The sequence below is a fragment of the Neopelma chrysocephalum genome, unplaced genomic scaffold (genome assembly GCF_003984885.1).
Source record: "Neopelma chrysocephalum unplaced genomic scaffold, ASM398488v2 Primary Assembly neopelma1_102, whole genome shotgun sequence".
Lineage (NCBI taxonomy): Eukaryota > Metazoa > Chordata > Aves > Passeriformes > Pipridae > Neopelma > Neopelma chrysocephalum.
In genome coordinates this window covers 2,123,100-2,150,297 of record NW_020897765.1, presented here as the reverse complement: position 1 = coordinate 2,150,297, position 27,198 = coordinate 2,123,100, and the positions used below count along the sequence as shown (strand labels likewise).

General features: G+C 36.8%; 1 protein-coding gene across 1 annotated transcript in view; it reads right to left on the bottom strand.

The window, feature by feature from the left end:
- DNAJC1 (DnaJ heat shock protein family (Hsp40) member C1) overlaps positions 1-27,198 on the bottom strand; it is a 107,949-nt gene that overhangs the window by 21,430 nt on the left and 59,321 nt on the right. The window contains exon 8 of the mRNA XM_027695681.1: positions 20,313-20,479. Coding sequence (XP_027551482.1) covers positions 20,313-20,479 — 167 coding nt within the window. The remainder of the gene's footprint in view (positions 1-20,312; positions 20,480-27,198) is intronic.

The following is a 27,198-nucleotide window of genomic DNA, read 5'->3' as shown; positions in this document are numbered from 1 at the left end:
TGAGATCACCTTCTCCCTGCATATTTTTTAATCTTTCTATGAAGCCCAGAGGGTTTAAGGCAGGTCTTCCCATTGTAGAAGCAGTGTTCAGGACTCCATGCAGGTAATTTTTACCTGGCGCTCACAATTTCTACTCTTTATATCAGTTTTTTGTTATTTTTCTCTAAAGAGATGTTAGATGTACAGGCCTGTAAAGGTCCACAAGTTCCACTGACAACTTAATAAATACACAGAATCCAACATTTCCCATTCAAATTCTCAGACACCCAAGAAAAGAAACAGTTAATTGAATTATTTAATCCTTAAATTTTTTTTGAACTCTTGGTTGCACATATTCTGGTCCCAGTAACTTGAATAATTTAATCTTAAACAATACATAAACACAGGTTTAAAAGAAAAATATTTTAGAATTTTTCAAAGCAACTGTATGTAAATATGAAGATACAAGTAATTGTCCTCTCTTATAAAGTTGTCAAAATAATAACCTAACCATAATCATTTTTTGTTTATACTATTCCTCAGACAGGAACGTCTTTGCCATTAAAAGCATTAAAATATTAAACAATATACATAAGTAGACAACAGCTCTTAGAGAAGAATGAGAACCTAAGAACAGAAGCGTGAAGTTTCATCTGCCTCAGTATCAGGTCTTCTACCACAACCAGCAGCAAATGTTTTAGGACAGAGAAATTCTTTCCCTCACAGCTGCTCCCAGCCCAGACTAGGGATTTCCTAAGCGTGAAGTTGAATCCATTTCTGTTACAAAGCCAATGATGAAGTTGTCCGCTCTCCTCATCCCATATTTGCTCTTAATCAACATCATAAGCTGGCTTTCTACACACATTCAGTTCCTCACTTCTTACCGTAGCATGCTGCCTTTTTATTTTTCTGTCCCATAGGTTTCTGCCCTGCTCTACAGCTCCAGACATAATATAGGAGGGAGAAGGTAAAACCCCCACCAAAAATAAAAACCAACAAAAACCCCACTACTAGTAAGACATGTCATTACTTTCTAAACACACAGCTGAAGACAATTTTTCTGCAGTAGGAAAAGACAGAACTCCTTGGAGAGATTTTTCTAGACCTTGCCTGTTTGAGAATGGGAATTTCACAGGCATTTCAATTAGTGCTTCCCTGAATAATTCCGTGTTATCCCGTGCAATTCACTGCACTATAGACCATTTCCACTACGCACCAGTTCCTAGCAGATATACATGATACTCTTCTAGTGACATTTTGCAATAACCAAAATGTATGTTTCCTATTCTTGACAAGCATTACTCTAAAGATCTTCCATCTTAACATTACTTAGTCTCTATAGAAGTCTTGCTGACAGAACCTGTCAAAAGCTTTATAAAATCCAAGTACATTGTAAAGCTCTAATAGTAAGGCATAACTTTTCTTTAAATTCCCACTGACTTCTTACTATTATTTTTAAATTGGTTCTTCTAATAGTACCATTCATTTCATAACTTTAAAAATTACACAGTATGGAATTCATGCCAACCAGTCTGTACTTCCCAGAATCCTCAAGGAAGCTCAAAAATTAGTATCCTATTTCTATCTTTCGTTTCAAGGCTCATTAAAGTAATTGCTAAAATATTAACAGCAGTATTAAATGCGTTTGATATTAGAGTTCTTTTTAGGTCAACGAATGGTGAAGACCATTGTTCCAAGCAATTTGTTATTTATCATCCTCAGATGAATGCTTGAATCTAAAACACTCCCTGATCTTCAATATATGATGTCAAAAACTCCCTAAACTTCCTTGTAGTAAACATGGGTGAAAGGGACTTTTGGTCCTAGCATCTTCTTGAAACTGTTTTATATTTTGATCATCCGATATTTCAACAAAATCCTTGGCAGTGTTCCTTCCTCTATTTTCTTGGGGGGGGGGGGGGGGGGGGAAGTAATTTTTTGTTCCTGGGCTTACCTTATTTTGGATAAGGTAAGTGCATAAGTGCATAAGTCTTTCCCTTTCTGAAGCTCTTCACTATCCTCACCCCCTCACTTTTTAGTCTGAGACAAGAATAACTTAACTCCAGTAAAATGGTTATATTTGAGATTCTTCCACTGGCTATTATATTGATTATTCACAATTCTGACAATTTTTTTACCTTCAAGCAGTATGTTGGCCCATCCTAACTGCATGTCAACAAATTACTTGTAAGCATTAAAAAGACATAAAAAAAAAATCCAAGTTTATTTTGAGAGTTTAGGCATATTAGAAACCAAAACGCAAATATGTCCATAACCATATAATATCAATATTACAGGCCTCGTATATTTTTTTTGGAAAACAAAACCATTTGCCATCTATTCAGAAACATCAACTAAAATATTTATTTACAAGTACATTTCACAGATAATGCAGATCCAAAAGGACTTTCTCATTCCTAAGATGTGCTCTATATAAATATATATATATGTATCCCTTACTTAACCTCAGCATGAAGTGAATAATAGATTCTCCCACCACCACCTTCAGCAGCATTACATGGTGCTGCCAGGCTATTCCTAGATTTAAAATAAGCCATACCTTAAGACTGAAAAATTTGTGTTCAAACAGACAAAAATCATGGAAGGCAGAGGAGAATTAAATATAAATCAAGTTAAGAACGAGCTACATGAAACAGTAATACAATTTTTTAAAGTTATGACTATATTCAGAAAGTTGCAGATACTCAAAAAATAGTATTAATCAGTCATCTGACAGAAAAGGTAGCAAACAATGACTTAAAAATGAAGTACAACATGTGCTATATACTCACAAGATGATTGCTACCACACTACATTCATTCCAACGTCTCTGGCTTTCACTTCTAACCCTTAGCCTTTCCGTGTCTTCCTCCCGGACCAAGCAAAACTTTAATAACAAGTATTTTCTCTCATGAATGTCACTATCTGAGTATCAGTAAGATACCATTTCCAACCCTTCAGTCATTTCTACAGATTTTCTTTATGTTTATTTTACATCTTTTTTTCACGTAAATCCCCAAATTACAAAAAGCCTTTCAGAGCTGCTTTTTTCTCCCCCTTCCTACTCATTATTTATTCCTACTTCAAGAATTCAGAGCCCAGAGCAGTTTTTAATACTATCTTTAAAAGTGCTCCAATTACTTCATCAATAATGTGTAGAGGAAGGCAATGCTAAGCTGTAGTTTTCAAGTTTTGCAGAACAAGAACACCTCAAAAAACATCCCTATATTACTTTAATAAAAATATTTTCTTCTCAATAGAGCTGAAATTGCTCTAAAATAATGACTTGTTAATGCCTAGCCATTGATGGAAATAATAATCTGATTAAAGCTATACCACCTTGGAAAAACAAGTAAAGGGAAAGTAAAAAGAATGAAAACACTTGAGTATTTAATTGTAAAAATCTTTAAATATATATTTAGAAATATATAGAAAAGTGAGCATTTTTTATCAGCTGACTGTGGGCAGCATTTTGGTAGCGAAGGTAGCCTCTGTGGAAGGAGGTGAGGACATGGTTGGCTCCAGTAGCTCCACTGCAGAAGACAGTGGAGCCATCAGCAAAGCTCCCAGGCACCTCTGGGAATGTATTGAAGAAAGGGCCAAGTGCTGCACAGCAGTCTGAGGAAAAGTGTGAGAAACAGCCCTGCAGACACCAAGGTGGGAGAAAGAGGGGGAGGAGGTACTCCAGGCAGCACAGCACAGACTCCCTGACAGCCTGGGAGTCTACTCCATGGAGTAGACCATACTGGAGCAGATATCCACACTGCAGCCTGTGGAGGAGCCCACACTGGAGCAGGTGATTAAGGAACCACAATGCATGGAGGACCCACACTGGAGCAGATTTACCCTGAAGCACTGCAGCCTGTGGAGGACCCACACAAGCAGGGAAAAGTGTGAGAAGGAATGAGTGGCAGTGAGGAACTATTACAGGCTGACCAAATGCCTGATATCCCATACCCTCTGTGCCACTGGGAGTAGGGAGGAGGTAGAGGAATTGGGAAAGGAGCAAAGTTGAGCCTTCAACTTCAATAGGAGTGGGAGGGAGGTTTTCTAGGTTTATCTTTATTTCTCATGATCCAATGCTATTTTACCTGGCAATAAATTAATTTTTCCCAAGTCAAGTCTGTTTTGTCTGTGACAACAACTGATTAGTTGATCTCCACGCCTTTACCTCGACCTACGAGCTTTTTCATCTTATTTTCTCCTTCAGTCGTGTTGAGAGTATGGAGTGAAACAGTGGCTGGGTAGGAACCTGGCAGCCAGCTTCAGTAAACCCACCAAAGAATTATGAAGTACCAAAATAAAAGGCTTGTAGCTAGGAAAATTTTTGGGGAAGAATTCTTTGGTGATCTCCACTCAAAACGACATGAACAGAAGATCACCAGCATCTACAATTGCTGCTGTTGGTTACAACAGCACAAATACCAGATTTAAAGTAAAACTCTGCTAGTAATACAATAGTCTGCAGATCTACCTCCAGAAAAAATAAATATAAAAAAATTGGTACCTATTGGTGTAATGTAACAAACTGGTTGAATTTCCTACACCAACTAATGATAATTTTAATAACAAGTTACTCCCTCAGTGATTTAGGTACTTCTGAAAAAAATTATTCACATTTTTTCTGGTTTTGACTAGCTTATAAAAAAGGAAAATCTTCCATGGATGTCTACATTCTAAAGATGTTATTGTCACCTTTTTTAAACGGTAGAACATATTGGTCGCCTTCACTTAAATGCTGAAGCCCTTTCATGATCACAAAGGTTCAAAGATATTACAGATAAAAATGGCAATTCCATAAAACACGGATAAAACGAGCATATATGAAAGGACACAAAACCAAGAAAAAAGTTATTAGATTGTAAATGTCCTCATTTAAAGTTAGAGAACAATTACTCCCTACACAGTCCTCAAATAGTATCAGAAGCCTAAATTAATTAACTAATGAAGTTTCTACCCGTAGTTTTCTTTAATGAGAGGTGTTTTGAACAATCATTTCTATTTCCGTTTTCCTTGATCAGGAAGATATAGGACATAACATATCTGATGAATAAGATGTTTCTCTTGGTATAATTTCTTTTAGTCAATTAAAACTGTATCACCCTTGCATTGTTTGAGAACAGGATTAAAGTCATTGAGTAAATGCACACCACTTAATACAGTACAGAATCACAGGGTGGCTGAGGTTGGAAGGCACCTCTGGAGGTCATCTGGTCCAACACTTGGCTCAAGCAGGGCCACCCAAAGCTAAGAATTTCTTAGCTAAGAAAACTTAGCTAAGTTTCTAAGTACCACAACTAAGGACTTTTTGAATATCTGTCTCCAAGGAGGGAGACAAACCTCTCAGGGCAACCTGTGCCAGTGGTCTGTCACTCTCAGAGTAAAAGAGCATTTCCTGATGTTCAGAGAGACGCTCACACCTGTACCCATTCTTGTATCCTGAGCCACAAAGCCCTGTTAGAACAGTTAAATTTGGGTGAAGGTATAAGTCATTTATTGATTAGGAAATCTTTAATGAAGATAAAAATGTTTTTCAAAGTTACACTTCTTAAAAGTCTACATGGTTTTAGGGAAAAAAAGGTATCAATCAATCTCAGTGCAGAAATGCATCCAAAATCCTGTAACTCCTCCGTGCAGTCACAACATACACACAGAGGCACAGCTTCCTATAATCTGCTGTTGCACTTCTAGTAAATTTGAGTTTTGTTTTCAGAGGTCATCCTTCCTACGGTACGAGGGGTGACATTTCATGAGTGATCAAGCAGCACGTGGAGTGTTTCAGTGGGAGCACTAAATTGGGCAATACCATTCCTAAACCACAATACTGTTCTGTGATGACCTCTCCAGCAATTTAATCTTATAATTTAATGATACTAAGAACCCTTCTTGGTAGCAAAGCTTCTGTGTCCTCACCAAAATGAGATATATTCAGCATCTAATCGAGGCACAGATCACTGCAATACCTGAACTTGTTAAACAGAAGGAAACACAACTAGATGTCCTAATGTTCACTCCAGTCCTAAGATACAGGACTGAACATCAGAAAAAAAAGGTATTTTAAAATTCTGGTTCTTTGCAAAGATGGGCACACCTTAAGAACTTTATGAATCTGGTAATACAATTGGGATGGCATTAAATGAAGTGTGTGAAACTTCCAATTTATATGTAAGCTGGAAGCTCATCAATTGCAAGTGATATAAAAAGAGACAGATTTACTTAATCATGATTGGTTTTCTGATCCTGTTCACACCCCTACAGCCAGTTATATGAACAGAACAGTTCCACACACAGAAGTGGGACATGAGCACTCAGGTATTCATTTACTGTAAGTTTAATCTGGACAATGCTTCAAAGGTGATTTTCAGCATGCTAAAAGGACCTGGAGGGACTTGGGCTCAGACAGGAAAAGAAAAGATCCATTTTAAAAGGACCTTGTTCCATAGCAAGTTCCCTCTAGTATTAACATAAAAATACATTAACTAATTGTTTGCAATGCATCAACTCATACACTGTTTTCTTTTTAAAAGAAGGAGCTAAAGCCAAAACTAGTAAAGCATCTATCTCCAGCAATACACACCTGAAAAAGGGCACTGCTCTACAATACATGTTTTCACACTTCAGGTTTTAATCAGGCTTTGATTATAGATTTAATACAAAGCTTTCTTTAACCTATAGCTATTAACATGACCAAATACATGTGGGGGTGTTTCAAATACCACCTACATTACCATAAAGCAATCTGAGTATTCCTCCTTACAAAGGAGATAGTTTTCAAAAACATGAAAAATAATTTGAATTGCAACATATTTTTATGGATCTTGAAATTAAATTGTTCTGTCATATTTACACAAAATCCAGGTAATTCTGTCTTTTTTTGCTTATCATTACAGCAAACCATGGGGGGGAAAAGGTTATTTCTTACCACATTCTCAAAACCAAATCTACTTTTGCATTACACATGCCAGAAGAAAAATGTCAATTAAATGGTTCATAAATATAACACTAAAATTACTATTTAAGTCAATGTAATTGAACAGAAATTAAAATGTAGTTTTTAATCGCATATTACAACTTAAATGGTAGCACTTAGCAGAAAGTGTTAACTCATTTATTTTTTAATTGTTAGCTGCTTCAAGGCAATTGTTTTAATGCAGAAGAAAGTGAGAAGCTCTTCAGTAAATTTGATTGTAGGACACTCAGGCATGCAGATCAAATAAACTACAGGTTGAATAGGTAATTAGGTTTGGCCTGTGATACATTAATGTGGAGACCAATTCTCAAAGAAAGGGAATAAATGTTTTTAATTTAATTCTCTCTTAAAACACCACTCTATTTGGATTCTTAAATGCAGTTGGAAAAGTATTTTTGTTTGACAGAGAACATGAATTTGCAAATCTTCTACAGTACATAGGTTAATGAATGAAATTTTCAAGAGAAGAATTTCATAACTTCCATAAACCTCAGTAAAGAAGTGCTTAGGGCAGTAAGTTCTCCACAGATTGCAGGTGGCAACTTTTTTCATAATTACTTGATACATTAAAAATCTTCAGCCATGCCAAATTCACTGGAGAAGATGAGACCAAAAGCATGCAGATACATAAAGCATATGATTAGTCTTTATCCCTATAAGGAGTGTTTCTCCTTGCAAGGTTATTATTTGTCTCATGAAATACTCAGTAGACTAAGCAAATGTGAAATACTTAACAGCATCAGGCTGTACAATCTTCTTTTATCCACTTCAGTGTAACATGCCATTTTATGGATATTTTGAAAACATTAACATATGGTATTAAAAATCATTCACTGCACTAAACCATTCTGTGATGGTGTCATAATGAACAAGATATTATTACATAGCTAATGCTGCTGACAGACTGCTCTGCAGCACCGTCCTCTTCTCTCCTCTCCGTTGTCCAGCTTTTCTGTCGTGCTTCCTGGCACATTTTATCATAAGATAGAGATCTTTTCTAAATAAGTTTTGGATTTGTCTGGGTTTTGTAGAGGTTTTTTACATTGGTCTGTTGCTGACAAACTGTTTCTCTTACCTTCACTACCCTTAAATAGCTTACAAAACAATCAGGAGCTTTTTGTTTCCCTTGCCTTCCTTCATAATATAGTTTCAACTTCCTCCCTCAGAAACATTTCATCACTACAGATAATGTCTAAATAACATTCTTCCTTCCACGCCAGATGAACTAAATTCTTTCACTAGCAATCTTGCTCTAACGCCCAGGTATTCTGATCTTTTAATTTTTAAGTCAAATACAGGGGGTACTTTGCATCCCCGAAATGCACATACTGTGGAACACAGCACTATCCTAAGTATGACTCACCAAGTCAGGTCTATCAGTATGCTAAAACCCAAAGGAGAAATTCAGACTCTTCTCCAAATGGACATGACGTCCAAATATGATAAAATTTGGCTATGCAAAAAAATACCAAAATGTAGAGATTTAGTTTCTGCATACAAGTTCACTTTGGTAGCAAAAAAACCAGAGAATGGTAACTAGCTGACAACCTAACAGATATTTTGAATGGCTTAAGGCAACCCTGAATTTTGGCTACGAAGGAGGAAAAATCGAAAAGGAAAGGAAAAAAATAATCTAGTCTCCCAGCAGATTATGCCTGGAAGAATTACAATCAATATATGCATTTAGGACCCTAAATAGACTACCTTGAAAATGTCATGAACATGGCCCACACTAAACTCAATTTTCAGTTCTGTTTTCCAACAGTCTAAGTTGTCAAGTAAAAATGAAGGGGGGGGGAGAAATCTGAGAAGTTTTCGTGCATTCGTAAAACACAGATCCGTGATGACAACCTCAAGCAGAGCACTTCCAAAAGAATCCCAAATTCCAAAATTGTTAATTATCATGAAATAGTATACATGTAATTGAAAATAAGGGCAGCACCAGTTAAACTAGTTAAACATATAAACATTGAACTTGCCTGTCAAATTCCCAAATATAACCACAAAGTCTGGGCTAATTAAAAATTAAAGTTAGCCTTTTCTCATATGGACAGATTTTTCTTCTCATAACTTGGGGCCATTTGAAAATGCACCATTCATGTCAGTCTCATTCTTCCTGCACTCCCTTTCTCATTACCAGGCAAGTTTTCCAAACAAGGACATTAAAAAAAAAAGCCCAAGGCAGTGAAATATTGTTGATACTGACAGATATTCAGTCAAGACCAGTATAGGTAAAAAAAAACCCCAAACATACACACACACAAAAAGTTACCAACTTCCTACCTATATTCTCTATTGACATCTTTTCTTTCTAGACCTGTTCTGTTCCAATCCACACTTCCAACGTGAACTACAAATATTACCTTGTAAATAGTAAAAATTGTGTTCATGTTTGTATGCTTGTAAAAAAAACAAATCCAGGCACACAGTTTGTCTCATGATTAAAGAGAGAATACACCTAGGTGAACTTTGGATGGCCAGAACGCTGATGTTCCCTAAAGAGGTCTATGTAAAAAATCTGATGCTATACAACACATCAAGTGAATGCATGCTATAAGTGCATGCTTACTTTGGGAAAGTCTGGGGCCTGCAGCAAAACACAGGTTTTTCATAGTACTCAACTGCAAATGATGCAAGAACCTCCACTCCTTCACAATTTGCATCTCAAGGATAGTCACTGCATTAAAGAAATTCTGCCTTTTGGAAATTATAGAAAGTGCCATCACCAATATGATAAATGAACCTCACTGTAATGTAGCATTTCTCATACTGTGCCAATATTAAGAGTGCTCTTCTCTTTTGCAGGTTTGAGCAAGTAATATATTATCCAGTAGCATTTTATAAGAATGGTTATGGACACAAGTCCTAGTCATTTAAATGGAACTCAACTGCATGCTCAAGTGTGCTGAACTCAGAGTTTGAAGACTAAAAGCGATCTTTTCAAAACCGCATCCTACCTGACAAAACCACTACAGAAAATGACTAATAACTAGATTGAGATTCTCTGAAAATTCTCAAGTGGCAAAATGCTTATGTCAGTAGTATTAACTCATTCCTTGCAAGGCAGGATTATGTATTTATATTTGCTGGGGGAAAAAAGCACCAAAAAAAACACCTCTCACACTGGTTCAGTTTATTTTTAGTTGCTGGAGTTTACCCTAGATTATAGTTTCTAGGCAATTTCTATAAATGAATTTCACCAAAGCTCACTATAGCCACGGCCTCAGGAAGAAAAGAAGAGGAAAGCAGCAGTACTAAACACTGTGAAAGAAGGTAAGATGCTGAATCTAACCAGATTTTAATTGGTTTGTCTGGAACATGATACCGAAACATCACTACTGATTTACAGTTATAAATTAGAACTAGATTTATTTGAAGCTAATTTCATTCTCCAACTTAAAGATAGCTAAAATCATACCAAGAAAAGTAAGTAACTATTTTGCAACAGTTTGCACTTCTCAAATTCATATTAAAAAGCCAAAAAGAGCAGCAGTGAATTGAACTGCAGAAGTCAGTGCTATAAACTGCAAATTCTTTCTGATCCTTAAGTTGTGGATTCTGTGAAAATTCCATTTCAGGGATATTTAACACCCTTGCCTCTCATTTGTTGGCAAAATTCTGAGGATACATGGATTGTTGAACTGCTCTCTCACTTCTCTTGAATGGGTAGGCAAGTGGGGCAAGGCCACAGTGATTAACCAGCTTTCACATCTTCCTCCAGCTCCTACCCTATATGTGTAACTACTCTCTTCTGCTCCTCTACTCTTCCTTTCATAGTTGATACAGGAGCGACTTTATTTTGGGAAGTGACAGGGAGGGAGCTCTACTTAGGAAAACCACCACCCTCTGACCCCATCTGGGCTAAATCAGAGCAGTTCCATTTGATGTTTTTCTGCATCTCTCCCAGGCTGAGAAGAAAACAAAACCAGTGCAATGGAGATCATTAATTAAAAGGCACTGCACAGTTGCTTCAAATTTCTGTAAAATGGTTATGAACTTCAGGACAGAAGAGACACCACCAACAGCAAGAGTCAGATCTTCAAGGATTGACTGGGAAAGATCAGCTTCCTGTTCCTCCTCACAGAACGCGGTTTCTCTTATGTCAACTACCATGTTTTTCTGTGATAAACAACTACCATGGCAATCTCAGAAATGCTAAAGAACTTGAGGCCTGAGGTAAATTAACATGTCCAACCTGAGTTACAAAAGTTAACGTCACAGAAGCTATACAGTCCCAAGTTTGGACCCAGGCAGGTGCCTTCAGTTAGGTTATAGTGTTGCCCAGTGTAGAAACAGAGCAGCATTTGAAAAGCGCTGTGTGTTTGTCCACATAGATTAACACTTCTCACAATTAACTTGAGTTCCTTCGTAGTTTTCAACTGATAGACTCAAAAAACTGAGGACTACGTACTGAAAGCACATGCTACTATATTTAATTAGAAAGAAAGTTTAAAAATCAATCAAAATTAGGAAATACCAGGCAAATGTCAACAGTATTGCCTTAATTCAATACATATGCATGGCTGATTTACGTTTTTAACTAGTGCATAAGTGTTTATATAACATATTGTTACTATCTTTAGAAAATGTCCTTAGGGAAATATATATTTTCGCTCTTTGTTTCCTTTGCAATCTAGATTGAATTTTGGTTGTGCTGTGAAACATACAATTTCCAAACCCTCTTTTTTTCTGGCTGTCATATCAAATAATTTCTCTGTATCACTTAGATACTTTTTAATATTAACCTTAAAGGTTCATAGCATGACCTTCCTGCTTGCACAGACAGATTACACGTCTCCACCCAAAACAGTTGCAGCCAGCCTGAGCACGGCACATTTGAAAGCAGGATATTATTGAATTATATATTCTAAAACCACACCATTACTTTCTACAAATACAAGAATAGATAAAAAAATAAAGTTTCCTATCTTTGTTAACCTAATTAACCTAACTGATTGGTCAAAGAGAGAAAGGCAGAAAAGGAAATACATAAATTACACATACTTACATAGCAGTTGTTCAGTTAATGCTTATTCACAGTCTTTATATGTTCCTGACCTATTTTAGGCAAAACTCTCTAACTCTTGGTTCTATGCTTACTACTTGTAACATTTGTCTCAGTCATAAAAACTATTTTCTCTGAATCCATTTCTAGGAGAAATTGATTTCTTCATTTGTATTTGCAATTACAATTTGTTCTTTGGTGTATATCTGCCAGAACGCTCAAAACACCAACTTGATATGCTACTTGAAGAATATATCATCACCATCATGCTATAACTTTACTCTTCCTTAAGGAAAGCTGAGGATTAAAAGCATTGCATGTTTAAAACTGCAGATGAAATCAGATTCCTGACCCTAGTGATTTGATATTCACAGCTCAAACGCAGACAAGCCTTACTCTAGATTTAAATGTGGGTCATCCTCTCCAAGGAAAACTCCATAATTAAAAATAATATTTTTTTAGAATCACATTTATTCTCTCCTTAAAGCTACTCAAGTTCAAAGTAAAGTCCATAGAGGCTTAAATATTTAAGAGAAAAGCCTGAAAAGAAGGTTATTATCTGCATTTAAGGAAAGATGATTCAAAGAGTACATAAATCTATTGTTTCTAAACAAAATAAGAAGTACACCAATTGGATAGAAATATGCCAAATACTCTAATTTCCTAGAAATAGACTGCTCTGGTTCAACAGTTACTTAAAAAACCAAATAGATTAGCCACAAAACTAACAAAAAACATTGGCTGCTAGTTATGATGCATGAAAAATTAAAAAACCTTTCTAGTTTTCTCTTGTTCATTAGGCTGACCAACTTGGTGTCTAGCAAAGAGGAAAAGAAAGAGGAACAGAATCACTAATATGCAATTACACAAACATTTTATAATAACCAGGGTGTCTGGCTACTGTTTTGTTATATCAAGTCCTGTTTCCTATGTCACAAACAGTATGCAACAGAAGGATGTCTTCTCCACACTCTCCCTTGGTGCCAGGGAAGGTCATGGAGCAGATCAACTGGAGTGCCATCACACAGCATATGCAGGATAACCAGGGGATCAGACTCAGCCAGCCTGGGTTTGAGAAAGGCAGGTCCTGCTTGACCAACCTGATCTCCTTCTGTGACAGAGTGACCTGCTTAGGGGATGAGGGAAAGATTGTGGATGTGTCTACCTGGACTTTAGTAAAGCCTTTGGCACCGTTTCCCACAGTATCTCCTGGAGAAACTGGCTGCTCAGGGCTTGGCTGGGTGTGCTCTGCACTGGCTAAAAAACTGTCTGGATGGCCGGGCCCAGAGTGTCGGTGAATGGAGTTACATCCAGCTGGCACCTGGTCACCAGGGGTGTTCCCCAAGGATCAGTGTTGGGGCCAGTCCTGTTTAATATCTTTATTGATGATCTGGACAAAGGAATCAAGGGCACCCTCAGTCAGTTTACAGATGCACCAAGATCAGTGGGAACGTTTGATCTGCTGGTGGGCAAGAAGGCTCGACAAAGGGATCTGGACAGGCTGGAACAATGGGAAGAGGTCAGTGGTAGAAGGTTCAACAAGGCCAAGTGCCAGGTCCTGCCCTTGCGTCACAACAACCCTGTGCAACTCTACAGGCTGGAGGAAGAGTGGCTGGAAAGCTGCCCAGCAGAAAAGCACCTGGGGGTGCTGGTCAACAGCAGCTGCACAAGAGCCAGCAGTGCCCAGGGGCCAGGAAGGCCAGTGGCATCCTGGCCTGTATCAGGAATAGTGGGGCCAGCAGGACCAGGACAGTGATTGTCCCTCTGTACTTGGCACTGCTGAGGCTGCATCTCCAATCCTGTGTTGAGTTTTGGGTCCCTCACTACAAGAAGGACATTGAGGTGCTGGAGTGTGTCCTGAGAAGGGCAACAAAGCTGGTGAAGGGTCTGGAGCACAAGTCTGATGAGGAGCAACTGAGGGAGCTGGGGGTTGTTCAACTCGGAGAAAAGGAGGCTGAGGGGAGACCTTATTGCTCCCTACAACTACCTGAAAGGAGGATAGAGAGAGGTGGGGTTAACAAGTTAACAAGCAATATGAGAAGATGACATAAACTCAATTTGCAACAGGGGCAACTTCTTCACTGAAAGGGTGGTCAAGCATTAGAACAGGCTGCCCAGGTGGGATCACTGTCTTTGAAAGCATTCAAAAAGCATGCAGATGTGGCACTTAGAGACATGGTTTAGTGGTAAACATGGTGGTGCTGGATTAATGGTTGGACTCAATGCTATTAGAGGTCTTTTCCAGACTAAATGATTCTACCATTTGAACTGTTATCAATATTTTATCACTAGTATTTTGTTGCACAGAAGCAAAATGTATACATTGTTCCATATCTGTTCACTGACCTCAGGTAGACTTAAACAGTTATTTTAAAAGTATGTGTATAGTTTTCATTAACAGTAATAATTCTGATGTAAATATGCCAGCTGTAGGAGTTGACTATGGGACGTAAACTGTAGGTTTCATTTAATATCCAAACCCCAATATTTTACTCAGGTTGAGTAGCTGAGTCTGCAATATTTGCAGTGACACAAAGTCTAATAATCCACAAGAAAGCCTGGACTCTTCTGACTTAACACTTTCAGTAACACTCAAATGCAGATTTTTTTTTTTTAATGAAGCATCTTTTCAGTGACACTACATTTTTAAGAGTTTGGTAATAGAATATCTTGAGATTTTCACCTCAGGGTTACTAAATTCAATATTGCCCAGATCAATAGTGACTCAAAGTCATCACCATTTGATGAGAATTTGGAGCTCAGGTTAAAATGTATTATGAGCTTAGACTAGCTCCTAGTGAATAGCTTCATAACTGACACTAACAGCTATGGTTGCTGGCAGTCTCAATATAGAACCTTAAATTCAATGGGCACACAGCATGATTTATTTTCTGGACCTACAGCAATCCCTCTGAGTTAGGGTTGAGGCACACTAGCAGGACACCATGACGAATCTCAGACTGCGAGTTGCTTACTTGTATCTGTCCCAAGAATAAAAGAGCATTAGAATAAGACAGATTTTTCAAATACCAGATTTGTGTCATTGCTTAGAAAGAGAAAATAAGTTATTTCAAAACTAGATGACCTCAGGCAGCACACTAAACAGAATAAACCTTCCTCTCACAGACCAATTTATTAAAACATCTGGTTTACCCAGCACCTTAATCCTGCTAAGATACAAACTGCTTGCTTAAGAAATTAACATTTTTTAAAAGCCTGGAAACTGTATTCAGGTAATCCGTCATATGACATCTGATTAGAACAAGCACCACATTATTTGCTACTAGGGAAAAAGCATACTCAGATTTCAGAGCAGCACAGATGTGGGAAGATTCAAGGCAGAAGAGAGCAGGTGGCAGGGTAGCTGGCAATTATGAAATGTGCAAGATTATAAAATTACTAAGATTTAATTGTCAAATCTATACATTTTAAACTAACAAAAAATAATCTAGCATTTGTATGGCATTTTGCCTTTTAATGTTATAAAGTAGAGAGATTTCTTTTGTGCATTTAAAGTTATTTTATATCGTTGTTCCACAGCAAGCTTTCAAATAAAACCTTCATAATTAAAAAGCTCACTCCGTTATCAATATCCTATCTCTGAAACACAGTGCTTTGATGGCCCACGCTGAGAAAAATAAAAACATAAACTGCATTCAGAGTTCAGTACCAGATGATCAGAGCATACAGTTCAACAACTACGAAAAAATGTTAACTACCACGTTTCCAGCATCTACCAATAAACTGTGTAAAAACAATGCTTATGTATACCTTTGTTTCACAGTATTTTTAATAATCCTAATTTAAAGGTAAAAAGTATAGCAGATGCAGAAGATGTACGTTATCTAAGCTTCCTAAGCACTGTGCATAAAAATAGTTTTTACTACTCCTGCTTTAGTAAAATCAAGCCAGGTGCTCCTGCAATATCAAAAACACACAAACGCCAAGAAGTGCTGCAGGATAACATGAAAAACAAAAATAATGAGAAACATCATTTTCTATCCATACATCTGGTCCAGCTGGAAAGGATCAGGCACTGTCTTTCTCCACCTTTATCTCCCCTTTACAGACCAAGCAAATATGAAAAGGTCAAAAGTATTCACTCCTCATTGAGAAAGAACTTGGAACTCTACCTTCAGAGATGAGTGAGTCAAATAACGATATGGAACGAAGAGGTGACTCCAGTGGAGAAGATGAGAAATCCATAAACCAAAAGAAATTATAATCCTGGTCCCACTGAAGACAACGATAAATCTCCCACTGATTTCTCAAGGGCCAAGATATTCATGAAAGAACAATATTATTCACATAAACAATGAACTCTCATGAAAACAACATGTGTTACAAATCACATAAAATCAAATCAGAACAAAGAATGAGAGAAATCCCACTGAGAAATGATTCAATAGAATGATTCCAAAAACAGTGAATACATATATTCTTGCATGAATATTTGCAGAAATGACAGAACAAGATCAGATGTAACAAAATATGTCCTCTAATAAGTTGCTTTTCTTTCTTCAAGCTCCACATAACAGGTTGCTCAACAGGAAAGTAAAGAGTTAAATGGCTACTAAGTAATGCAATAGTGGCTTAACAACATACTCAGGCCACAAAATAATATACCTCAAAGGAAGCCTATTCCCTCTAAATTTCTCTTAATTCCTAACAAGCATACACAGAACACGTTTTCCAGTCACTTTTAATGACAGATTAAAAAAAATGAGAAAGTCAAGCTAAGTAAATTAAGCTATTTATCTCAACAACCTGAAAGAAGATCTTGCAGATCTCCCTTTCAGAAACAGTACAAACATTCAGCGACAAAACAATAATTTTAGAAATAAACTTTTTCATTACTTCCTTTGAAGAGTTTTGTTGTATCAGCATGAGAAGAAGCTTTTAGTAATTCCTCCGAGGTTCACAGTCATATGCAGTTTACATGAATAGTATAAACAGCTCTATATGAATATGCAATTTAGTCTCAGATAAGTATATGATTTCCCATATAGAAAAAATCCCCTCAAGAATCCCACTACTTCATTTCCATGCTCTCAAATACAATTGAGTCACCTTGCACTATTTCCAACAGATCGAATTTAAGAACAGGATAGAAGAAAATGTTTCATAAATGGTCTAGGCAACATGCTCTAGTTATGCACCTCCCTCTACATGTGTTCCCAAATCTGAAGTGAAGCATCCTGGCTGCAAACCAAATCCAGTATTTCTTTCCCTCTGAATTTATGAAAGGTAGTAAGTCCTAATAAATTATTACAATTTTGCCTAAAACAAAACTGTAATGGACTGGAAAAACAATGTATCCAGTTATTCCCCAACAGCTTCCCTTTTCTGGTCTAAAACTCCATCTATTTAGCCTTCCTTCCTAAATAAGATTTTCTAAATTTATTTTTATTGCTGACCTAGTCTTTCTGTTAACTATTCTTTTTTTTTTTTTAAAGTGCAAGGATCAAAATTGTATAGAAATGAAGAAAAATTACCTCTCACTTCTGCAGTACTGATATTATTTGAGTATCTTCCAATAGCTCGTTTTCTTTTAATATTCAGTTCTAAGTAGAGAGTAACAAGCTCCTTATGAAGATAAACTCAGTGTGTTCTCAGACAGAAGAATAACTTCACTATGCTATAAGTACATTTTCAGTCAGCCATGTAACCTTATGAAAAAGATGGAAAACATTCCTCTTTCTCCTTCCCTTGGTGGATCATTTTACGATATCTAAGAAGGAAGGCATCTTCTCTATAGCCTGTTCCTTATCTACTTCAGTACTTAAATCCTATGGAAACAGTAATCAAAAAAAAAAAATTACAGAGACTGACTTCAACCTAACAACTAAACATAATCTGAACTTTTTATAAAACTGGGCACTCTGCAGGGTACAGCACTTCCAAAAACTAGTCCATGGATTACAGGCACCTCTAAAGTACACATGTCAGCAGTGCAAAGCAGTTGATGAACAATATTAAATTAATTGTAATCATCTACACTTGGGATACCAACAGCAGGGACAGCAACTCCACTTCCTACTCCTGGAAGGATGACAAAGTAACATACTACTTTACCAAGCCACCACCTGCATAACTGCTCTCAAGGCTGGTTGGCTGTACAGAGTCCATAGCCCTGAGCTACAATGAGAGAAAACAAACAAACAAACAAAAGCTAAGATGTTTCCTTTTAAGTGAAGAATGCGAATCCTGAGAAAAATTCTGATGGCAAACTTATTTATGAAAGAGTAACTTTTTTCTAAGACAAGCAGAACTGAGAGGTGTATGCTATACACCACTTGATTTCACATCCATGCAAGAGGCAGAAGAGGGAAGCTGACCCAGTTCACATCTATGATGCGAAGTGAAGGAAAATAAATGTTTCTAAAACAGAAAATGTGTTGAATGACAGTTAGGAACAATTCACTTGCGGTACAACCATTTTCCCAGTGAGCTTATCACAAATCACATGACACAGACTCATATTACACAGAAACGCCTCCTACAGGCTACTAGAGCCAGTAATGTATATTCGCCATTTCTTTGAACAGTTTATTAATCCATTTCCCTCCACTACTGTATTACATGTCAATGTTGCATCGTAATAACATATCTGTCAAGGAAAGGAAGCACACCTCATCACAGTTTGTTCAGGTCAAACACCTTACCCAGATGGCATACCTATGAGTTGCCTGCTTGTCTCTAAAATGTTAATCCCTTTTGTAACAGCTTGTAATTAAAAAAATACACTCATTAATCAAAGCAACGAGATGCAATACTGAACTTCCAGCTGTAAGTGTAGAAAACCAAGTTAGTTTCGTTGAGAACATCTGAAAGGATGTACCTACAACTTGTTCCCTTAGTAGTGTCTGTGAAGACACAACTTCAATATACTCTGTGTGGGAGGTGCAAATCTATAGATTGCACAGTCTTATTAAATTTCTTCATTTGCATGGAAATCCAAATACAGACTCAATTTCCATCAGAGAGGAAGGTGAATTTGGGGATCCAGATAGTCAAGCATGCAACCAACCCAAGCTAATGTAAACAAACAAACAAACATCTTTTCTCCTTTAAATATTTGCCCACACAGCCTGGCAAACAAAGCTGTTCACAGAGATGCAACTAACAGGAATCCAATCCACAGGCACTTCTTGAATTAATGTAAACAAAGCAATGACTGTACATATGCTCTTAGCTCCCAGACAACTCATCTGTAGAATTAAGGACCCAAGCCCTTACCTTCTCTAAGCATGTGAAAATATGACCCAGTGTTAAGGATTCTGTGTGTCAATCCCTTACATAGGAATCAAATGTTAAGCACATTTGCTGAATTGATTTGTTACAAAAATGTAAAAATAAACATAATGCAGATGTACTAAATCATACAGAACAAAAAAAGTAAAAGCAAGAAAAAAGTGACAAGTGGGAGGTCAGGAGACTTGAATTCAATAATAGTAGATGATTAGATGGGTTAGGTAAAATTCAAATTATGTTTGTAAAAACTTCACGTCTGGCTAAAAATGGGAGAGAGTATTTTTCACAGGCTTGAAAACAACTCCGTAAGCAAATCTGCAGCAGAGAGGAATCAAACAAATGACAGCAGGAACTTCTTTCACTATTATGACACTGAAGTCAATGTATTGCCCAATCTCCACTCCAATCACACTCTTCTCATCTGTCTTCCAAGAAAGGCAGATTTTCAAGTCAGGAGACCAATTTACAGCATTTTTTCTGTCATCTGTGCATCTCAGTTCTAAGATGAAAAGTATACGTTTTCAAGCCAGTATGATTTAATAAAATTTACCAGAACACAAATTTACTAACTGCCACTAAGAACCCTTACCTTTGAGTAGAAAGAACCTTAACAAAAGGCCTAAATCAACTTGTTAGGACTTTTCCAGATGAAAAGTACAAAATACATAAGCAGTTCCATAATCAAAAGATACTACACCTGCATATTAAGAAAGCTTCTTTTTCCTTTGCCTTTTTTTAAATAGAGAAGAATGTATTCTTGCAAGCAATGTTATTAACTGCAATTAAGAGAAAGAACCAAGCCTCATATAACTTGACAGCATTATGTTCTACTAATTTCTAGTGAACAAGAACAGTCATAGAGAGCATTCATACAGTATAGTCAATGACATCCTATTATAACAACATTTCCAGTATTGTTACACAAATTACATTGAACATTTATATAATTTTTTCTGTTATGTCTCTGCCAGACAATTACTACTTCTCTAGACTTCAGTGGTATATGAATAGTGGTGGCATACACACAATATTCCATTTTCCTAAGAGGCAAGCAAATGAATCAACATTTAAAATATAAAACAACATGAGAGACTTTGAACTTACCTTCTTCTTTTGTGTCCTGTTCCTGCCTCCCAGCCAATCATCCATCTGTTCCTCAATCTCTTCAATTGAAGCTCCATGATCATATGATGGTATATAAGTATTTGATTCCAGAGCCATGTACACAGGGAATTCTAATTTCGGTTTCTTGACTTTAGGTTTCTTCTCCTCTATACAAAAGTAAAAAAGAAGAAAAAGTAATGCTACTAGTATTGCAGAGATGTGGAATTCAGAAGCAGGCTTAGCTCCTCAACTTTTAATCCTATATTAAAATTTCCACTGAGGAAAAGGCTTAAATTTCTTTGTTAAAAAGAGAAGCAGAGTTTTGCATAATAATTTTATTTTTATTAGAAGTAAAGAGGAATGCACCCACTTAGCCCCTCTTCCATCTGAACTATGCCTTTAAGGGCCAGATCAGCTCCTCAAAATCAGTTAGCCCTTGTTACTGCTGCACCACCTGGCAATGAAGATTAGTACAGGCAAAAGCACAGGAGTTGTTAAAAGATTTCAAAAGTTCAGCTAGCTTCAGAGCACTGGCAAAGGTAGAAAGGTGATGTTTAGACCATTTTTGTATTACTTTATGGTCAGCTCTGCTGCCTACAAACTTCTCTGTCAATGGATAGCATCTTTATTCTCAGATTTCTGCAACTACAAACAGCTCTGTTCTAGCACTTGGACATTTTGGGAGTTATAAATGTTGGACCTCATTTCTCACACTGATCACTGTTCTGCTCTCTCTGTCCTTCAAATCATATTAAACGGGAGCAGCAAACTTAAGGGATAGACAGGAAGGAGGGACAACATAACCTAAACCCCAGAAAATAACATGATCTCAGAAGAAAGATTTAAGATGGAAAATTGACAGAGCTGTTGGAAAGACAAGAAGACGAGGGCCAGAAAGAGAAGCTTGAACACTCAGTATGCCCAGTGTGACTCCTCTGTTTTTTCCTCATGTTTTAAAAATATGCTGTATTCACAATAACTAGATGCTTCTAAACTGAAAGAACTGATCTAATACCTCACTGCAACCAAGAGAGAAATTCTACTCTAACTCCACCTTTCCACTCTCTACTGCATGTTTTTATGCTCCTCTGTCTTCTACTGTGCTTCGACAGTCATCCAATCACTTAGCAAACTAACTCAATTCCCTAAGCTAGTAGAAAATTACTCTTTACACTCAAACAAAAAGAAAAACATCCAAGTTATTTAAAGGTGGTGGGCAAGGAAAAGAAGAACCATACTTGCCAGCAGCAGAGGGCTGCAAGATCAGCTTATCTGCCTTTCCAACCATGCCCTAATACTTCAGAGGAAAAATCTTTTTCGTGGAAACCTTCTTTTAAAAAATCCTGAAGAGGACAGAGGACTGTTCCCTACAGGCTCTGATGCAGAATTTCTTTTCCTAACTGTGTATGTGCAGAAACAGCACAATGAAAAAAAACTCCACAGATTTGACAAACTCCTAGGAACTGACTATTTAAGAAAACAATAGAGGGGGAGAGAACGGTCTCATGGCACCTTTCAAAAGTCCAAAAAGAACAGGAAATTTATACAGATCTTGAAAGTTAACAGCATGACTAATTCAACTTTTCATTGTTCAGTTTCATTGTACATTGTTCAGAGACCTGTTTTTGTGAAAAATCTCTAACTTTGCTTGTCAAATTACTCTAAATAAATGAAATACTCAGTAAAAACTTGTATGTGGAATTTTTTAGCATCCCTCTAGAGGCATGCATAGTAAATATAATGAAATGACAGATGCTCCCTAAAAAACAAAAGTAAGTGAAAACCCAAAAGTATTAACACCAGCATTTTTCTCATTGTGCAGATGTTATTAAACACAACACTGGTGCAAAAGTCTTTTTGTCTATTTCAAAAGGTAATTTTTATAATCAAATCACATATTTTTAATATTATTTTACTCCAAAATTGCCATGTGTAACAGCTTCTGGAGTCAGAGGTAAGATTTGCATGGATAAGCAACAGTGGCTTCACCAGCTATTTACCCCAAACACATGTACTGGCAAAAATATTCTAGCACGTTAACTTAAATGCCAGTTTTCATCACTGTATTTCAATCCTACAAAATAATCAAACCCACTGTGTGTTCACTTGGAATTACAGGAAAAGCCAACTGTCTACACCGTTAAGTATCTTGCACTCCATTACCTACTGTTTATTAATTTTCCCTCTCAAAATATGTAAATAGTTAAAGACTGAATGCTTCTAACCAACATTTAAAAATGAAGAGCAGAGCCTGCCAATAGGTCATCTACACTCTTTCTGTAGTTTTAGAAAAAATTCTGTAACAGTATTTCCAGAAGACACCACACCTCTCTTTAAAATGAGGTATCAAAGACAGTATCTAGGCCTTCTTCAGACAGTTAAGTGACAGAGGAAGACCTAACATAGATAAGACATCCTGCTGTTTGCTGACAATCAAAGGAACACAAAATCCCACCTAGAGAAGATGGCTGTACAACCTCAAACAAGCACTCAACCAAAACTAAAAAAACCTTATCTCTACTGTCTCCCATGCATATACAAAAAGATGAAGGAGTTCAGCATATCCCTTAAATACCACAATGGCTGTCATATTGAATTTTAAAAAAAATAAAAAAGAATTGAAGTCACAGCATCTTTGACATAGGGCTCCCAATAACCCATTGAGAACAGTTTCACCTCAGAATTTTCAAAGTCACTTTTTAAAACAGGAATGCATATAAAAATGGTTTAATGGTAACATCATGAAGGATTTCAGACAGAGGAATTTCAGAAGTGATGTTCAGAGGTATGATGTCTCAAGGCAGCTAAGTACTGTTGCTTTTTCAGGTGAAGATGGAGAAAGCAAAACCTCACTGAAACTATTTCACCCAAACAATGGAAGTCCACAGGAAATACTTAGGAAGAAAACCTCCCTCTTTCATGCTATCTTTTCATTATCAGCAATTCACGGCAGCCCAAAAGATACTTCCAATCTGGCCTAGTGCTTCCCCCTGAAGAGAATATGGATCAGGTTTTCCAAATAGTAGATAATGCCTAGACAGCTGAATCCTGTATCTGCTAAGGCTTGACAGCCAGCCAGGAAGTTGGTGCAGCTGCCACCGCCACCACCTAATGTAAGGATGTGTTTGATTGTGCTGACACCAGTGACAACTAGAGCTATGATTCAGAGTTTTGAAATGCAAGTGTTCCCTCAACACTTAGTGTTGTCTTCTAGTGGTGCTGGGTTTAGCCCATCCACTATAACAGAACAGACTTTTAAAATGCATTTTTCTTCTCCAGTCTCAAATATTGTTCTAATACTGTTACACACAAACCAAAGTGAAATGCATGAAAAACATTCAGAAAAAGATTTCATAGATTCTTCTCAGTATTGTGACTGCCTGCTGGAGACCCAATCAGACCACTACGCCCTATGTGGGCACCAATATCCAACATCCCTTGACTTTAATCAGTTACTGGTGCTCATACAACTAAAGCAGGGGAGAGACAACAATCCTGGTAAAAACAGAGCCTGACTTCAAGCTCAATAGGATAAATGAATAGCTTACTCTCATTACTATTTTCTGAGAAAATCATGTAGTTCAATTGCCAAATTACAGTGTAGTAACTTTGCTAGTTTATTAAATAAAATAAAAAAACAAGGCAACAGCAGAAACTAAATGGAATCCAAGGTCATAAGCACAATGGAAATTTTTTGATATCTACCACTCCAATGTAAAATGATTCATGACTTTACGGAGTTCTAGTCCTTCTGTAGCAGAAGAAATTTTATCATTTGATGATTTCATACTGCAAGGATACTAATTTTCTGTAAGTGTTTTCCACCTGCAGAACTATCAAGTTCTTTACCACAATAATAAATTTGACTGTGTATTTAACAACTTAAGATTTAAAAAAAGAGGTATGGAGCTATGTCCCCTATGTCTGAATAGCACATAAACACACCTATCACTGGGATGCCCAGAATTTAACAAATAACACACAGCTAACTCTCATAAAGTATATAATTTTATGTTTCTAAAGGCCTCCAATACTATTCCTGTACTGGCTATACATTTTCCTAGCTTTTGGTGCCATAATCTGGGTTTTGAAGTCTGATGAATTACTTGCACATGGTCAGATACTTTGACCTTCCTTGTTACTTCTTCCATGCTGTTACTACATTAATTTTATCAGTGGCAGAATTAATAGTATCTGGCTAATGATTCCTCGCTTTAAGATATATCAGCTGTCAGATAAGGAACCAGCTAGCCTTTTTGGATCAAGTAATCACGTACTAAAACAGCAGTGCTTTTTCCATAACAAGTATCAGAGGTCCTGTATTTTAAAGTTTGAAGAAAAATATATACTGATTTTACATGTTAGTTGGTGTAAATAAAAAGAATTTAGAGAATTTTTCACAGAAAGAAAAAACTGCTTCATACAGAAAGAAATAAACCAAAAACAAGTTCTGAACTTCTGCAAAGAAAGTATAACACATCAAGTTGTAGCTCCCCCTCTCTTTGAGGCTTCTAAGCTTTAAGTATGAACAAGAATTCACAGAAAATATAGTCTAAAAAAAGACAGTGATGTCTTGAAAATCAAATGGACAGGCTGCCTGATATCTCATGCATTAATAAGCAGGAAATATGAACCACACACAGAGGTAGACAGCAAACATCCTTTTGGCAAATTAGTAAGATACTGCACTGAGATCTCTTTTTTCAACACTGTTCACTTACCAAACCAAAGTTTTTAGAACATTAAAATTTGTTTTAAACGTGAGAGAGAAAAAAATCACTTGCACGTACAGCAACACAGTCGGACAGAACGCAAAGAACCCAGAAGTCCAAAAAATTTTTTACTAAGGTTTTGACAGTGTTGAAAAAATGGAGCAAACCATGTTCAATATCAATGCAAATATGGGGCAAACACACATGTTCAATAAAAGTACACATTTCTGTACTCATAATAAAGTCAATGAGATTACATGAATGAGTTAGAGACAGATATACACCTCTGCTGTACTGGGACCTACAAGCTAGTTTATTTTTCGAGCAAACTGACTAAAGATATGCTCAGGGTTGAATGCATCCTCAGCCACAAAAAACTTCTCACAAGCTGCAGATTTTGATGCCTTTCATCTTTTTCTCTGAGTATTTATCCTTCCCAAAACTTCTAATTCTCCCCAAATACAAAAGGGTTAGAAACAAGGCTCCAATATTTGAGAGCTAATTTGCCTTCCAACAAATATAAAATGAAACATGGATTCCACTCATACACTGTATGTTAGTGGAATATCTTCCATAAAATCTGAAGCAAGTTTTGCGAGGAGAGGTATCATACAAGCCTAGTTGAAACAATTGGGAAAAGCACATGAGCTTGCAAGTTCAAAATTCTTTCAGCAGGCCTGCCAAAACAATCAGTGAAATGGATGATACATAGTTTGCCATAATTAGGCTTCAGAGGTAACAATTAAGTGATCAGAACATTCACACCCACACCGACCAAAAAAGCATGCACTGCATGAATTAATTTTCTCTGAACCTGCCTGTCAGCAAATCATTACTGAGCAGACATGTCAACACTGCATTTTGGCAGAGATTAATACTAAACACAATTATCCAAGATATTTGTCAATTATTTGGAAGTAAAAGGAAAGTCACCTTCAGTACAGTGCTAGATTCCATCAGTTTGGTCAAAATGGTTTACAGGGACGAGGAAAGAACAGGAAGAAGTAGGAACATGGACCAACTTGTAGTCTGGGACCAATCAAAAATATTTTTGGAAAATACAGTTAAGGACCTTATGCCATATCTGCACTTACAAGGAACTGTGTGCAAGGAACCTTTGATGTAAGAGCTCACAGTTATGGTGGACAAGCAACCTGAAATGAGCTATCAGAGCAATAGGAACTTAAGTAATCTCTGATTCTGTAAACAGAACAATAATCACAGAAGAAACACAATTTTATGATATGAAGATGACAAAACTTCAGAAGACTGTATACAAACCCAGGCCCCACTACATTGGAAAACTAAGTAAGTACAGAAGATCCACAAAAATTAAGGGCTAAGGAAATGCTTTATATTAAGAACACCTGTAGATAAATAAAACTTTTTTTAGGCACAGACAAATGCTAATAATGAACTACTGAAAGCTACAGCTAGAGAAATCTACACTGAAATTAAGATATAACTATATAATAGTAAAACTAATTGTCTCAACAAACTATGAAGAAGAGAAGGCATTTCGAGGCCTTCTGATCAATATAATTTCTTGTATAACACGATGCACAAAGCTAAAGTGCATCACTGGTACAAGTCAAACAAGACAAGTCAGGAGAATCAGTATTTTGCACTGACTTTTGCCAATATGGGTTTAAAATAAACACATTATACTGAATGATGTAATGATGTCTCCTATCCTAGTTTTCATGAAACAATATAAAAAGCTGCCCAAGCAGCATGCTGTATTCTGAGCTGTCTGGAAAGGGAGAACAACCAAGCCTAACCAAACATGATCAAATGTATAAAAGGTTTCACTACAGCTCTGGATGTTTGGTGGCAGGCACTTGGGTAAGAGTGCTTTGCTATAAGGCCCTGTGAAGAGACACATCAAAACCACATCATACTACATCACACCACATCATAAACGCCCAACACAGTCCTAGTCATACAGCCATAGGACTTGTAACTTCATACTTCAGCTAAAGCTTGAATGATGGGAGTGATAAGGAAAAAGCCCCAAAAAACTACAAACTATTCAACATGGTTTATAACTAGAAACAAAAAGTTACTTGCCATAGCTTATTCCAGATGCCTTGTACATCACAACAAGAATTCTGGATTTACAATGCAAATACATTTGGTAACTGGGATGCCAGTGAAGAGTTCACCTGCAATAT